Source organism: Bemisia tabaci, chromosome 9, assembly GCF_918797505.1.
Source record: "Bemisia tabaci chromosome 9, PGI_BMITA_v3".
In the NCBI taxonomy this organism is placed as follows: Eukaryota; Metazoa; Arthropoda; class Insecta; order Hemiptera; family Aleyrodidae; genus Bemisia; species Bemisia tabaci.
In genome coordinates, this window is record NC_092801.1 from 38,430,623 (window position 1) to 38,446,608 (window position 15,986).

At 39.6% G+C, this 15,986-nt stretch overlaps 1 protein-coding gene across 1 annotated transcript in view; it reads right to left on the minus strand.

Moving 5' to 3' along the window:
* Window positions 1-15,986, minus strand: part of LOC109034182 (lipase 3) — a gene marked incomplete in the record, with an annotated part of 69,221 nt that overhangs the window by 36,003 nt on the left and 17,232 nt on the right. The window contains 2 exon segments of the mRNA XM_072304506.1: window positions 9,168-9,279; window positions 11,640-11,832. Coding sequence (XP_072160607.1) covers window positions 9,168-9,279; window positions 11,640-11,832 — 305 coding nt within the window.

The window sequence follows — 15,986 nt, forward strand, 5'->3', positions numbered from 1 at the left end:
CAGTGGTGACCATCACTAAATTTTTAGTCATCGATAATTTCAATAATTTCTCTCTACCTCATATTTTCGTTAAAGCGTGTAAATATCATCTGTGGCCAGATCTGTGAAAAGGAACCTCATCTTATAGGATACATAACTTTTCGAGAGAGCTAAATTTAGGGGAAAATTCCGAAATTGGCAATTTCGAGCTCTATCTTCGAGCAAATCTTCGGGAAACGCTCTCTATAAACCTCTGAAACCAGCTACGGAAGGTTTAATGCTAGGCACTTTCTAACGCTTTCAGAAATATCGGGTCAAAATTCCAAGCCCCAAGCATTGATAAGGGTGTTGAAAACGTTTGAAATAAAGTGTTATTAATGGTTTTATCAGTGCCGTCAACAAAAAGGCTGGTTATAAGAACCAAGCGTTCGGTCCTCTATACTATCTCAACTACTCGATCTGATAAATGGAACTTTTGTTTCATGTAACCACATTTAGGGGGTCTGAGAGCTTATAGTAATGATTCTATCAAAGTTTGTTAACACCGCATATTACATCGCGAGAAAAATTCTCTGGAAAATTGGGCGGAAAATTTTCACAAGTTTTCTTGAAAATTCGTATTTTACCAAAATAAATTTGGCAACGCACGAAGGTTCATACGGCGTTCTTCCTTAGCACGGCAGGACTAAGCACACGCCATAATTCCTACCCGCACATAGTTCTGTTTGGTAGAAGTACATCCAATGACGAACAGATCCCCTGAAAAATCAAAAGAGAACTGCACAAATTTCCCCAAAATCTCATGATTTTTCGAAGGAAATTCGGCAACGCCTGATGGCTCATACGTTGTTCTTCCTTAGTACCGCAAGGCGCACAGTGGATCGAGTCAATCAAATAACTCGGACATGAAATTTTTGACTAAAACTGCAAATTTTAAGTTTATTTCGTCTTATTTTGAATTTTATATAGGGCGTTCCCAGAAGAAAATTTCACGAGAAAACCAAAAAAGCTACTTTTAGAACCTCAAAATTTTGTTAAGGCGGAGTTATGAGCCTTTAAAGTTTTAAAATTTTCGACCTCTCTTATTGTCTGGATCTACGAACTGTGCTGCGCGGCGGGACGGTGCAAGGAAGAAGAATGGAGGCGCGAGAACCCATAATTCGCATTGTGTTGACGTTTATGCTCTCATTACCGGGCGTGAGCCCATCTTCTCATCTTCCCGATCGCAACCGATCCCGTCCACCGCCAACGACAATTATCGATTTTTACGCTCGCCCAGTTTCACGCTCCCTTGCCAAATCTACCGATCTTGGTGCCCGATATGATTCCACAATCTTTGCCTCGTGTTCTCACGGAGGGTGGAAATGAAAGGGTCTCAGACAGTGCTCCAACTCCACGACCGTCAAACGTTCCAGGATTTCTTTTAGATTTTTTCAAAAGTTCCGAGAAAGTTCCGGAAAATGGAGAAGATCCAGTGCATTTCGGAAATTAATGTTCCGAGAAAAATCTCAAAAGTTCCGGAATGCAGAACTAGTTCCGGGAAATGGGAGCACTGGTCTCAGAGGTTCAAAATTCCCTTAGGTATTACGTAACGCACTTTTCCGATTTTTGAACCCCCTCCCAGTGCTCCAACTCCACGACCGTCAAACGTTCCAGGATTTCTTTTAGATTTTTTCAAAAGTTCCGAGAAAGTTCCGGAAAATGGAGAAGATCCAGTGCATTTCGGAAATTAATGTTCCGAGAAAAATCTCAAAAGTTCCGGAATGCAGAACTAGTTCCGGGAAATGGGAGCACTGGTCTCAGAGGTTCAAAATTCCCTTAGGTATTACGTAACGCACTTTTCCGATTTTTGAACCCCCTCCCAGTGCTCCAACTCCACGACCGTCAAACGTTCCAGGATTTCTTTTAGATTTTTTCAAAAGTTCCGAGAAAGTTCCGGAAAATGCAGAAGATCCAGTGCATTTCGGAAATTAATGTTCCGAGAAAAATCTCAAAAGTTCCGGAATGCAGAACTAGTTCCGGGAAATGGGAGCACTGGTCTCAGAGGTTCAAAATTCCCTTAGGTATTACGTAACGCACTTTTCCGATTTTTGAACCCCCTCCCAGTGCTCCAACTCCACGACCGTCAAACGTTCCAGGATTTCTTTTAGATTTTTTCAAAAGTTCCGAGAAAGTTCCGAAAAATGCAGAAGATCCAGTGCATTTCGGAAATTAATGTTCCGAGAAAAATCTCAAAAGTTCCGGAATGCAGAACTAGTTCCGGGAAATGGGAGCACTGGTCTCAGAGGTTCAAAATTCCCTTAGGTATTACGTAACGTATACTTTTCCGATTTTTGAACCCCCTCCCCCTGGAAGGAAATGAAAGAGTCTCAGACAGTGCTCCAACTCCACGACCGTCAAACGTTCCAGGATTCCTTTTAGATTTTTTTCAAAAGTTCCGAGAAAGTTCCGGAAAACGCAAAAGATCCAGAACATTTCGGAAATTTAAAAAGTTCCGGGATTCCTTAAAGATGTTTTCAAAAGTTCCGAGAAAGTTCCGGAAAATTCAGAAGATCCAGTACATTTCAGAAATGTAATAAGTTCCGAGAAAAATTCAGGAAAATCTCAAAGGTTCCGGAATTCAGAACTAGTTCCGGGAAAAAAACCCTTGTCTATATTTAGAAAGAAGTTTAAAGCCTCTAACAAGAAAAAAAAATGTTTCAAAAATCCATCCAGACGAATCGGAAAAAAGTGTATCGTAGCATTCGGAGCATCAGTAAATTTTACACGGTGAAGTCAGAGACTCGTAACTTCTCTCAAACGAAATTGCATTTTACAATAAATACCACGGAGGGTGAATCTAATTCACAAAATAATAAATGAATTGTACGAGTACTAGCGTCGCGACAAGGATATGTTTATGGGAGCCTGATTATTCTCACTCGATTCGGTTTTTTGGTCAAGATATGGCGGCGCAGTGAATCCACGATTACAATCGGCATCTCACGATTTCGATATCAACTGATCATCTGCCCTGGTCCAGATGGCGAGATGGTGATGATGAAACCTAACACCGACAAAGATAAACTTTATGGAAAGGGCAAGGAAATCGCCAGAGAGGGAGCGAAAATCAAATCTTGGCTCTCGCTGAGGCAACAAGAAGACCCTGACCTTATGGTATCTCTAAAATAAACAAATCTGACGGACTAGAAGTGATCAAATCTGTGAGAAGGGGCCTCATCTTCCAAAAATACAATTTGAGTTGTTGGTATTTCTGCATACAGAAACAATTCTGTAAAAGGCGCAAGTTTGACCCTAAAAGCTCAAGAGTAAATCACAAAATGTCAAAGCGCCTTCATATTTCAGAACGCAATACGAATAACCACCGAGCACGAATAGTTGCATCCAGCGTTTTGCTTTCTTATCCGATCGTTGAAGTCTCCGAACTCTTCGCAACCATTCTAACAGATTCATTTATGATACATAAAATTGGTATTATTCATTTTCATGTTAGGCTAGTAAGAGGCAATACAGCCGGTAAGTGCTATCTTCTGCATGCTTTTGTGGTTGCGTTTTGGACGTATACAATAAACAAATTTTCAGGTTGGAAATTGGCAGAGGAGGGCGACACTTTACTTGAAAGCACTGTTTTCATTGGCTCTCCAGACGAATAACGTCACGTACTGCTGTCTTGCCAAAAACTACGTCATTTTGTGCGCACGTATGTCTCTCCCATATGTCTCGTTTTCATGAAAATAATATGAATTTTGCTGTTTTTGATATTTTCAGTGATTTCATCTAAGAGAAATTAGACGAATTGAATCAGTGAGTTCGAAAACACACCAACTCGGAAAAATTTTTTTCAGGAAACACCTAAAACTGCGCAGCGGTCGAAGAAGTTAGTTTAAGAACAACCTTTTTGGTGCCAAAGGACAAGTACTTAGAGACTTTGTAAAGCACCAAGTTGAAATCGATACACCATGTTTGATGACAAAGAATTAAGCGTTTAAAAATTTCCGAGTTGGTGTGTTTTCGCTCTCATCGACTTTCAGATATTGATTTTTCATGATCTGCCCTGAAAGATTTATATTTTTCGACCTGAATAACGATTGAATATTTATATGCCTCGTTGGTACAATAGGTATACTGAACGTAAGATAGAAAACCGCAAAATCGGGTGGTCACCCGTTTCCCTTGAAATGGAAAAAAAATAGTATTTCCAATGAAATACCTCGATTCTGCCCTTTGCCCGTCACTGTTTCAAGCACTTCCGATTGCAATTTCGATTTTTTTTTTTTTTTTTGCGTGCAGATGCTTCTATTCATAAGTGTTACTAAACCGTAAAAAAGTGAACATCGAAAAAAACCCGATTTGGTGTGTTTTCGAACTCACTGATTCAATTTTGAAGGAAACTGGATTTCGAAAATTTGAAACTTACTGCTCTCCTCGCCAAGACAGCAGTATAGTGGACGGCGGATTCGGGGGCGAGGATCCGCAAGGCACAAAGCCTGAGATTTGTTCTGCTCGACGCCCGGGCAACAATTGCATAATGGGTTTTTATGTCTCTGGAAAATGGGATGGAGGAGAGGAGGACACGGAGACGAGACAGAAGTGCACTGTCATAAAGCGTGGCGACGCGAAGTTTGAGTCCGGTCGTCTCGTATCATATCGGAATCAGAGTGCGCTCCACGGCTGCCAACTTTTCGTCGTGAAACACCAGAAAAAATGTAATGGAAATGTTGCATGTGTGAGAGATTTGCGATTGGACCATTGATTCTTATGTAAAAATTCGCGAGAAACACGATGGTGCAACTGGTATTCTCTGAAATCATCTCCCAAGCTCAAAAAAAGCTCTCAAGTTGAGGCCAAAATGGAGGGGATATCCCACCCTACCCTGAGAGTCCACCTCTACATCAAAACGAACTCTCCATGCAAAGATAGGGAGCAAATACATTAGCAAGGTTGCCGTGTTTTCAGTTTTGGAGTCCCCAAATGAAGTGGCAACCCTGCTAATGTATTTGCTCCCTATCTATGTATGGAGAGTTTGTTTTGATGTAGAGGTGGACTTTCAGGGTAGGGTGGGATATCCCCTCCATTTTGGCCTCAACTTGAGAGCTTTTTTTGAGCTTGGGAGATGATTTCAGAAAAAACCAGTGGCAACATCGTGTTTCTCGCGAACTTTTACATAAGAATCAATGATCAAATTGCAAATCCCTCACACATGCAACATTTCCATTCTATATTTTATATTTTTTTCCAGTTTATTTAGCTTCTAATACTGTTTATTTAGTAACTTAGGAATCTACAGCCATCTATAAACATGAGTTTTAACATAGAGATTATTTTATTGTCAGTAGACACCAAGGGGATTTTGGCACAGCCTTGCTCCGGCTTTCAAATTTTCATGGATTAAGGTCGAGTAAAATCTGTTTCTGCAGATCCAGTCGTCAATTCCGTGAAAATTTGTCGCCACGACCGGGATTCGAACCCGGGACCTATTGGTCTAGTCACACTCGCTGACCGCTAGCCCAACCTGGCCCTTTTTTCATACTTCGAATTCCGGATTTTGCTGGAATATCGATGGCATAATGTACCGACCTACATTACAGATGCAATCCTCAAGATGCAAACTCCTCCTTTTTTCTCTGTAGTTCAAGCTTTTGAACTCAAGATCTAAAAACTCTGCTGCACCCACACTCTCCAAATGTTTCACGGTTTTCATGGACGGCCTCGGTCAGCGAATTTCCAGATGCGTGGCTGCACGGAGAAAAACTTTTCGTGCGTGGGACCCGAAGTTGAGGTTATATGGATCTCTGAAGTTTTTCGGATCACGTTTTTAAAAACTTGAAGTCCAGCTGCCGAAATTCTGGTCAGACATCTAAGTACTTCGATAATTCGATAAATACCGAAGGGTTCGGGTCACACATTTGAAGTACTCCAGTACATACCGAATTGCTTCAGATGTCTGACCCGAACTTCAGCTCCTCGACCTCAAGTTTTCGGGCGCTTGATTAGAAAACTTCAGAGATCCATATGACCTTAACTTCGGGTCTCATGCACGAAGTTTTTTTCTCCTTGTGCGTGGCTCGCTTTGCGATACATCGATTGATCTGCCATTGAAACCTATGGATAAGAATCCTTCTTTACCATAGCCTCAAATGGGGAATTATCGATTCACGCCTTGACACTGGCAGCGAATGGCACCGTCCTTCTGCTTTGAACTCCGAACCGAATATAAAATGACAACACAAATTCAATTTATATCCGTCCGTTACATGGCAACAATGAGGCACAAGCACGGATACGTCACGTAGGATATTACTACGGCGCAACGCAGCTCGGCGTGGCGCATCGAGTTTTGCTGCTGCGTCACAGCAGCTTGTCGATGCCCCAGGAAAAAGGAGTGACAGAGAAAGACAGTAGCCAGGAGGACCTGGTTGATGTAATGCACTCCTAGAAAAAGGACTCGCGGGTCAATCTCAGCGGCGTTGCCGTTTAAGGCATATTTCCAGTCCGATTTGATATCAGTCACGATGAGAAAGAGACGTAGCTAAGAGGGAAGGATCCGTCTATGAACGATTTTTATGGAACAACATGCAGGAAATAACCCGAGGGCAAGGTCGCATGATGGCACTACCTTCATATTGGGTAGACACTGCACTAGCTCTATCCTCATATAGTGCTTGTGACTTATCTGGGGTTTTGAAATAGTTTTGAAGAAAATTACAAAGTACTGTGAGAAATATTTAAAAAAAAAAAAAAAAAAAACTTGGAGGCTGTAGTTTTAAATTTTTTCAGTTTTAAGCTACAAGCGGATTCGGACACTTTCAAAATAGGACTGATCAGTCCTGTTTTTTGTTGGGGCTGATCACGCGATTTTTAGTGTAGTTGTGCCTTTAGGCTTATTTTTTAATTTTGTATTTATTTTAGCCTTTAATAATGGCTTGGGTCACCGAAACGTTCTGCGAATGTTTTGATGAATGTTTAGCCTTGTTTCCCCACTGTTTTTGTCGTGTTCTCGCTATTGTATTATTATAAATATAGAGGGCATACTTATATGTCTATAACATCCACACAATATTTTCTACATTTGAATGGAGACAAATATTCCTTGCCACTGCTCTAAGAGCACCAGTCTACCATCGAACGCATCAAGAAATCCAGACTTCTCGAAAAATGACAACTGTGACGAGTTCGGACCGACGGCTTGTCACGCATCAATTCGTGGCTCCGATTTCAAAAAGACCTGTTTATTTTGAGATGAGCCCTGCTGAGCACGTAGTTTCATGCTCTCGAGGGCTCACGTGAAAATCAGTTACGCTGTTTTTGTTCGTAGGATAAGACGAATTGAGACACTCCGGGGAAGAGGTGTTCCCGATGAACCCCCTGGGGTTCCCTCAGCTCTACGACTTGGGGAAAACCTCCAAATTAGCCGCGCTCTTTGGATGACTGATTTGAAAAAAATAAAAAATGAAAGAAAAACGAAGTAAAATACCGAAGGGAACTGTATACCGATCCCTCACCGTGCGGTGAATTGTAATTCCATGATGTATCAATGCATCATGTCCTCGCTGAGTCAACAGACAAATTATTTGCCACGTCTAAATTAGACCAATTTTCAGCGAAAAGAACCGATGCTGAGAAAAAAACGCCGTGTAAGCTCTTGAAAGTTGCCAGATCTCCTCTGATAAAGCATAAGTTTTCTTAAAAAACTGTTAACTTTTTTACCAGGAGGTATTCAAGAATTTATTCTCAATTGGCCGTATTAATGCTGGGAGGAAATATGCGTAAATGAATGTAATCCAAGGGAACTATGTATCGAGCTAATCCTATGCACAATTGCACATAATACCTTCGGCTTTAATTTATTTTCACATGTTCACTTGAAGCATGAATACGTCTCAATGAATGAAACATTCCCTAAAAATTTCAAGGAAAAATATTAAAAAACTAGGAAATATTTGATATAGATTCGATCGGAAACGATAAAAATATTAACTTTGGACGTATTTTAGAAATTATTTCAGGTGATATACGTTTAAACCATATGCACAGTTCTTCCGTTCCATTTGAAAACACCGTATGAACGTTGCATTGAAATAATGAATACTTTTCTATATGGTAAAATTAAATTTATTTCGAAAACTTGAGAAGTCACCTCTTGGAATGTTTTGGAAAATTTTCCTCGTCGTTCAATCTAGGATTTCTGAAAATTTCCAAGATGAATATACTGAGGAATACATTTTTTACTGGATGACTTTGGCAATATTTGAATGTTTTTATACTGTTACTTCTTACGAAGCACTGGAAAAAAAAACACTGGATATAGAGTCTAGACTCTTAAAAACATCGACAAGAAAAAATACTCTTGATTCAATCAGATCTAAGCTTAAATCAAGAACCAAGTCTCTTAATTTGAGCGGATTTCCTTTCGATAAAAGCTTAATCTGATTGTATCAAGAGTCTTTTTTCTTGTCAATGTTTTCAAGAGTCTGGACTCTAGATCCAATGTGTTTTTTTTCCAGTGAGGCAGGATAACCGACATAGCGCGATGCAAAAATCGAGGATTTTTCACACAAAAAAATTAAAGTTCAGAATTTATACATTTTATCAGTCAACCAGCAAGCAGTTATGAATAGTGCCACAAAAACACCTTAAATGCCTATTTCAGTTCCAGAGAAAGTCAACAAATGCCTCACTCAATATAATCCCGCTAATCCTATGGAATCCCCTAACAAAAGTAGAACGTGTTATTCTAACCAAGTCATCTGATGAGTGATGAATGCCTTGCGGTGCTGAGCGCCGAGAGAGGCAAAGTAAACAAAGGATTCTGGAAATTCGGCCTTGGATAAGACGAGAAACAAGAGCCCTTAAAATATTTCCGGGAAGAGCAATCGAGAGCCCGCAGATGGAAATAAGGGAATCCTTATTTCCGGCTTCCCTCGTAGTATAACAATAACTCCCAACAACGTAGCTCTAACAGTGTAGCCCTGCGGTGGTCTGATCTTCCTTACATTCGTAAATATTGGTAGCAAGATCTATTCATGTAGGTCAGTCCAGTACTCAAAAACTCCACGTAAGGTTCAGGTTATCATTCGCTGTGCGATTTTTTGATCATATAAAAATGTTACCTCTCAAAATGGAATCGAGATGGTTGTAAAACCCAAAAATAAATATTTCGGATATCACAATTAATTTTAGGAACTTACCTAAAATCCCAATATTCTTTTGGTTTGAGTTTTTTTACATGTTCCCGAGAGAGCATTGTCCCACGATAATTGACAAGCCACACATCAAATCCAGCGTCTGCGCAAATATATCCTGAAAAAAAAAAATGAAAATGAAAAATAAATATACGTATCGTTTGGAAAAATAGCAATTAATACAACCAGTGTGATAATATACATATGAACGAAGCTAGATTCCGTTACTTAAGGATACTTTTAAGATCAGAATATCTTGGCAGTATTTTAATGCCTTCATTACTCTGCAGAAAAAAAAATTCTTATCGTCATCACTAAACCTACTGTTAAGCTCTCCCGTAATACTTCAAAATCAAACGCGCAATTTGATCCGATGGATGAGTTGAAACGCCTGAGAGTATGCAACTTGCATGTGTGACACTTAAATTGCGGGCATACGTTTTGAAGGCGGAATAGGGCTTAATTCGTTCGACTAGCGTGTCCCGCGTCAGTACAAGAAGAAATCCAAGTTTTCCTCCGATGTGTCCATTCCAAATCAATTAAACACGTAAATATTCCTTTTTGTTGTGTTTAAATTATTTCCCCTAAGTATCTTACGTTGCACTCAAAGGGCTCACTGGTTAAGAGCTACAATTAGTGGAAATTACATGTACCGTAAATGAACGTGAAGTTTTTTTTATTGTTTATTTATTTATTTATTTTTTTTTTCAAATTATTGATTATTTTATCGAAGAAAGGAAATCTACACAGACTACTGGAGAACATTTGCGCAATCAAATCACTTACGGACCCTCGAGTCATACACCATCACTAGTCGTCAGGGGTGAGGCGTGAATGATCGATTATTGATATTTCCCCATCTGAGGCTATGGTAAAGAATCGATTATCAAGGTGCCCGTTGCGAACACCCTGTCTATCGATCTTTACCATGGGTTTAAATGACATATAAATCGAGATACTGCAAAGCACACCACGCCACTGCTGGTCGTATTGGATGTGCGGTTTACGGACAGGAGGTCTAGAAGAAAAAGGGCTACAAAAAAAAGGGCTACCTTCTTTGGTGTACAGTCAAAATGTCTACATGAAAATGCCTATTAAAATAGTGTCTATAGTAAAATATGTCTGCGGTATTAACATGTCTTCGGTTTGATTGCCTACTCCAAAAACGTCAAAGTGCGTATTTATGTCGTCTGATAAGAATCTCATTTGAAAGTGTATCCCCAAAGACAGGACGAGTCTGTGGATGTTGCAGAAACTGATGCTTAAAAATTGTGAGTCACACTTCGCGAATAATTCACCATATAAATATCAACATGTATATTTTATAAATATTTTATTTAATTTTTAATTTTATAAATATATTTTATATATTTTTAGTGGCCAACATAAATATTTTGACATTTTCTAAGTGGGCAAATAAACCGCAGACATTTTAATAGCGTAGACATATTTGACTGTAGACAAAATTTAAGTAGGCATTTTAATGTAGACGTTTTGACTGTAGACTAAAAAAGGTAGCCCTTTTTTGTAGCACTTTTTTCTGTAGACGTACTGTCTGCATACCGGAGGCTCATGATTCGTGAACCGGTTGTCTACAGGTGAAAAAGCGCCTTCAAAACAAAGAACTGCAATTTTCGCTACACTCCGATGCTATTTTTTGAAAATACTCAGCTGAGTAGACATCATATTGTAATAGAATTATTTCTTTTCTTCATTTTTTTGGGAGCACAGTGAATTGAAATCTGCACATTACTTGGACACTAATCATGTGAAAGAAAGCCTACCTAAGTTCATTCGCAAGTAGATAATGTACCAACTTTTTGTCCTTCTGTATAAATGGTTGTCTTTTTGTGTGTGAGTGTCGAATTAAATGTTAGCATTTTTTAAAGCAACTTGTCAGAATTTTTCATGGTGGAATAGATGGGAATGGAGGCTTCAGTGGCGGATCCAGAGTGAGTTGGAAGGGGGGGGGGGGATTCGCCGGTGTCGAAAGGGGGGGCCTCCTTTGGAACATTTTAAAAAAATAGCCCCTCCTAGATTGAATTTTAAGGATTTTTAGCATAAAATTTGTGCATTATTTGAAAGTTGAAAATTGACGAATAATACCTCCTTTGGAGTAATTTAATTTTAGTGTATGGACAATTTCTTTCTACGATACCGAGTGATCGTCGGCTTAGTAAACTTTGGTTATGTAGTGCTGTCTTGAGACATTTCAAAAAAAAAAATTAATAAATAAAATAGGTAACAAAATAAATTTTTAGGCGCTTTTTTTCTCCATATTTTTCTCCCTTTCCCTCTTTTTTCCTTCCTAGCCCCCCTTTTTTGGCCCGAGGGGGGAGGGGAGCATGCTACCATGACCCTTCCCCCTGAATCTGCCACTGTAAGGCTTAAGGCATGCTTATTCATTCGGAATTCTGTAATTTTAGAAATCTTTGGAGCATGTGTGAGCAACGTTAAAAAATATTAGATATTACTGACCTAATCCACTCCTAGGGCCTGCTATAAGGTACTGCATTGCATTGCCTACCATACCATGCAACAGAATCAACGGCATTCTATCACTGGTGGAGTTTTCTCTGTGAGGTATCCGATCCAGAGTAAGTATGTATCCATCTGGAGTGATAACTCTATGAGCTTCACCTGGGTAACCATGTTTTTTCATGTGCTGAGTCTGAAACCAAACGATATGTATTGAAGTTTTAATCCAACTGCTAATGAGAATCCTAACTCATCTACCCGTAGTAGTGGCTAGATGGTAGGGTATGGATTCGATCGGCATGAATCGAGTAACGCGAATCGATCGAAAAACCAAAACGTGAATCGAACGACAAACTCGTGAGTCGATCGAAAAAATCTGTGAGTCGATTGACAAACCCGTGAATCGATTGACAAAAGCCGTGATTCGATCGGCAAACCCGTGAGTCGATCGAATCACGTCGATCGGTTAGCGTTTCGGTTCTCGATCGATTCATGTCGATCGAGTTGACACCGGTTTTTTTAATAATTTGTCGATCGAACCGGTGTCGATCAATTCACGTTTTCATTTTTCGATCGATTCATGTCGATCGAATCCATACCCTCCGGCTAGAGCTAGTTTATATTTTCGCGTATTTACACTTTTAGCGGGTTTTCCTTCGTGATTAACAGTCTTTACATGTTTCGAGTTACTCAACACTCGACATGCCCAAAAAACCGTGCATCTCGATTCATCATTCTCCTTCACTTAAGGCTAATGGAATCAGCAGAGGGCGGCTTAAATGGACCAAATGTCAGACGTTAGCCATCGACGGATAAATGAATCAAAGAACGTAAAAAGATCAGCGGCAATAGTGAAAACATTAGACATCTTAGCATTGTTGTCCATCTGGAAGATTAATACGCATCTTTTCTAACTCATGTTACAAAGCTATCCATCTATTATCCATTAACTATGGAAGGCGACTCCCTAATCGAGGAAAATTTCATCCCTATGAAATTTCCCTCGATTTTTCCCCCTCCCTCCCTTCTTGAAGACACAATTCCGCTATTGTCTCTTCATTTTAATTGCGCACTAATTTTTCTGATTGAATAACATCGGCTGTCCTTCGATCTGTCATGCAGGTCTAGTGTCACAGTTTTCTGCCTTTCCTACATGTCGACGGTGCAAGTCCGCAACCACGTCATCGGCGGATCCAGCAAATTGGCAACATTGTTTTTCCCCATTTGAACCTATGGACATGTATCGATTCTTGGAGGGCCCAAGTGCTCCGACAAGAATCGATTATTCAACATAGGTTTAAATGGAGGAAATCCAATGTTGCCAAATCGCTGGATCCGCCTCTGAACCACGTACGTATCTCGTTTGCGGTGTTTGAAAATCTCCGCCCCTATTTCATTTTATTGAAAGAAGAACGATCTTGGTTATCTTTGGTTAAAATTTTCATAGAATTTTCCTCGCACGTAGAAGAAACGAGCAATAACTCCAGCGCACTGCCGCTGGAGAGCGGCTCTGGGCCGCTCATCCATAGTACGTACATTATAGACGCTCCCTGTTGTCTGGTGGTTTAATCCCGGGACACCCTGTATTTTGATCGCTGTGCCGCGCATTTGATCACAATATTAATTATAATAATAGTCAACAAACATCTTCAAACGGCGGTTTTTCGGCTGAAAGAATGCAGGCTCAGAAACTGGTTCTCATTATCTCTCTTCAATATCGTACAACCCATTACTTTTCATCTTTCGAAAATTGCATCTACCTTAAACAAAGAGAAACTCCTCGAAACCGACCGAATTGTTTTCCACTTTGCCATAAAATCTTCACCTCTAAATTGCGTCTTTGAGTTTCTTTCTATAATGGATTTTCCTCCTTTTCCACTATTGGAGGAAAATTTTGAGCATTTCTTCTTTTTCGGACTAATCATTTTCGGTGACGCAGCGAAAGAGGTGGAGTCAGTTTTAGTATAAGCAATTACTGCCTCTTTCACCTCGTTTGTCCAAGAGAAAAGGAGAACACTTCAGATCAAGGGCGAATTCCTTCGGGACTAGCAATAAAAATTAATCGAGAAATTTCGTTTAAAAATGTGCCGAATTTAGCAGAAGGTTCTCCCAGACAATAGAACTCGAAACAATTAATACTAATTATATCTCGATCTTCATCGTGAAATTAAAAGCTCTAGAATTCGTACTGCGAGGCTTGCATATCTTGAGGAATAATGTCGGCGCTTTATCTTGAGAGAAAACTAATTGAAATTAAATTGTTAAAAAACACGGTATTGCTACGGAAAACTTTGGGCTATCCAAAGAAATTGCGCCATATCCCTCTGCAACTATAAAAATTTGTTCAAGAAACTTACTTGTCTTTTCGTTATATATCTTGTTAATAATATGAAAAAATAAGGTGGGAATAAAAAAGAAGCCTAAAATACACACACGGAGACGTTTTACTAGCTCATCGGAAAGTGAAGTTCGCAGTATACCTAGGTATTTCATGATTTTTCTAGATGGGAAATTGTTTAAAAACTTTAAAAGTGAGGAAATCTGTCATCTTGTGCGTGACGTCATCTAGTGCACTGCTGGAAAAAAAAACACATTGAATCCATTGAGTCCAGACTCTTAAAAACGTCGACAAGAAAAAAATACTCTTGATTCAATCGGATTTTTGCTTAAATCAAGAACCAAGCCTCTTAATTTGAGCGGATTTCCTTTTGATTTAAGCTTAAATCTGATTAAGTCAAGAGTATTTTGTCTTGTCAATGTTTTCAAGAGTCTGGACTCAGATCCAATGTGTTTTTTTTTTTTTCCGGTGTGGCATTTTCCATTTAAACACATGTATTTTATAGCAGATTAGATTGTTTTGTCATATTTTCTCCCATAATTGTTCAATTTATGAGCCAAGGATATACATTTGCTCCAATTCTCTAAGCAATTCCATCATGAACATGAAATTTACAAAATTTCAGACACCTACATATTCTCGATTCTCCCTCGAGTCGCTCCACTGTAACTACAAGTGGCGTGGCGTGTTTTGCGATATATCGATTGGTCTGTCATTTGAATCTATAGGAGCGGATCGAAAAACAGGGTGTACGCAACGAACACCTTAATAATCGATTCTGAACCATACCTTCAAATGAGGAAATATCAATAATCGATCATTCAGGCTTCACCTCTGTATGAAATATGATCTCAAAATCCCTGCAGGGGCTATGCACAACGAAATCGTATGAATAAACCACTAGACAAGGTACGAATTTCAGCATGCTGATGCATGTTTCGTAACTAATATTTCACGTAGAACACGATGCGCACAACAAAAATTACCGCAATTAACTTCTTACGAAGATATTTAATGATTCTTGATGCGTGAATTCAAACCATCCGCTCATGAAAACTCAATGCTCTACGTGATTCACATATCGCGCGCTAAACGTTATCATGACAGTCTCTGCGATATAAAAATCTGGCAACCTCAATCTTGACGCTTTGGCTCAGGTATATGGCAAACTGCTAATAGTCTCAACAACAAATGGTGGGAAATGAACATTGCTCGATTGAGAAGCTTGCTGCTAGCTTGCTGAAGCTTGCTAGTGCGCGATTTGACTCACGTAGAGCTTCGAGTTTCTTGTGAGCGGGCAGTTCAAATTCCTCGTAACCAATGTGAAATAAAAACGTTAATATCTTCGTTAGGAGTTGGTTTCAGCAATTTTCGTTGTGTGAATCGTGTTCGACGTAAAATTTTGGTTAAGAAACATGTATCAGATCGCTTAAATTCGTACCTTCTCTAGTGGTCCATTGAATTAAAAGAGAAAGGATATAGGCTTGGAGACTTTAACGCAAAGGTAGGAAAGTAAGAGTAGGTTTCGATTCACGCAGTTACTGTCAGTGGTGTGGCATGCTTTGCAATGAATCGCTTGATCTGCCACTTACAACCATGGAAAAGTATCAATAGACAGGGTGTTCGCAACGAAAATTTTAGTAATCGATTCTTTACTATATAGCTTCAAATAAAGAATCGAGAATCGATCATTCGCAAGCCTCGCCACCAGTGACTACTGTGAGGCAGTTCACATTCCGCCTAAAACAAACAGCCAATACTTGCGGACAATCATCAACTGGACGTTTTTCTGCCAAACGGAACTATGTGCATTATGGCGTGAGCCCTCTTATGCGTGTATTCTTATAGGTCTCAGGGCTTATGTCTTAATGTACATAGTTCCGTTTGGCAGAAATACGTCCCACTGACAACTTTCAAACACGCGCGAGTGCAAGCCAAGTTATTTGCTCGTATCCGCCGATTTTTTGCTTGCTTTTTTTTGTTTGTCCCTCGGTTTACTCGTCCATAGA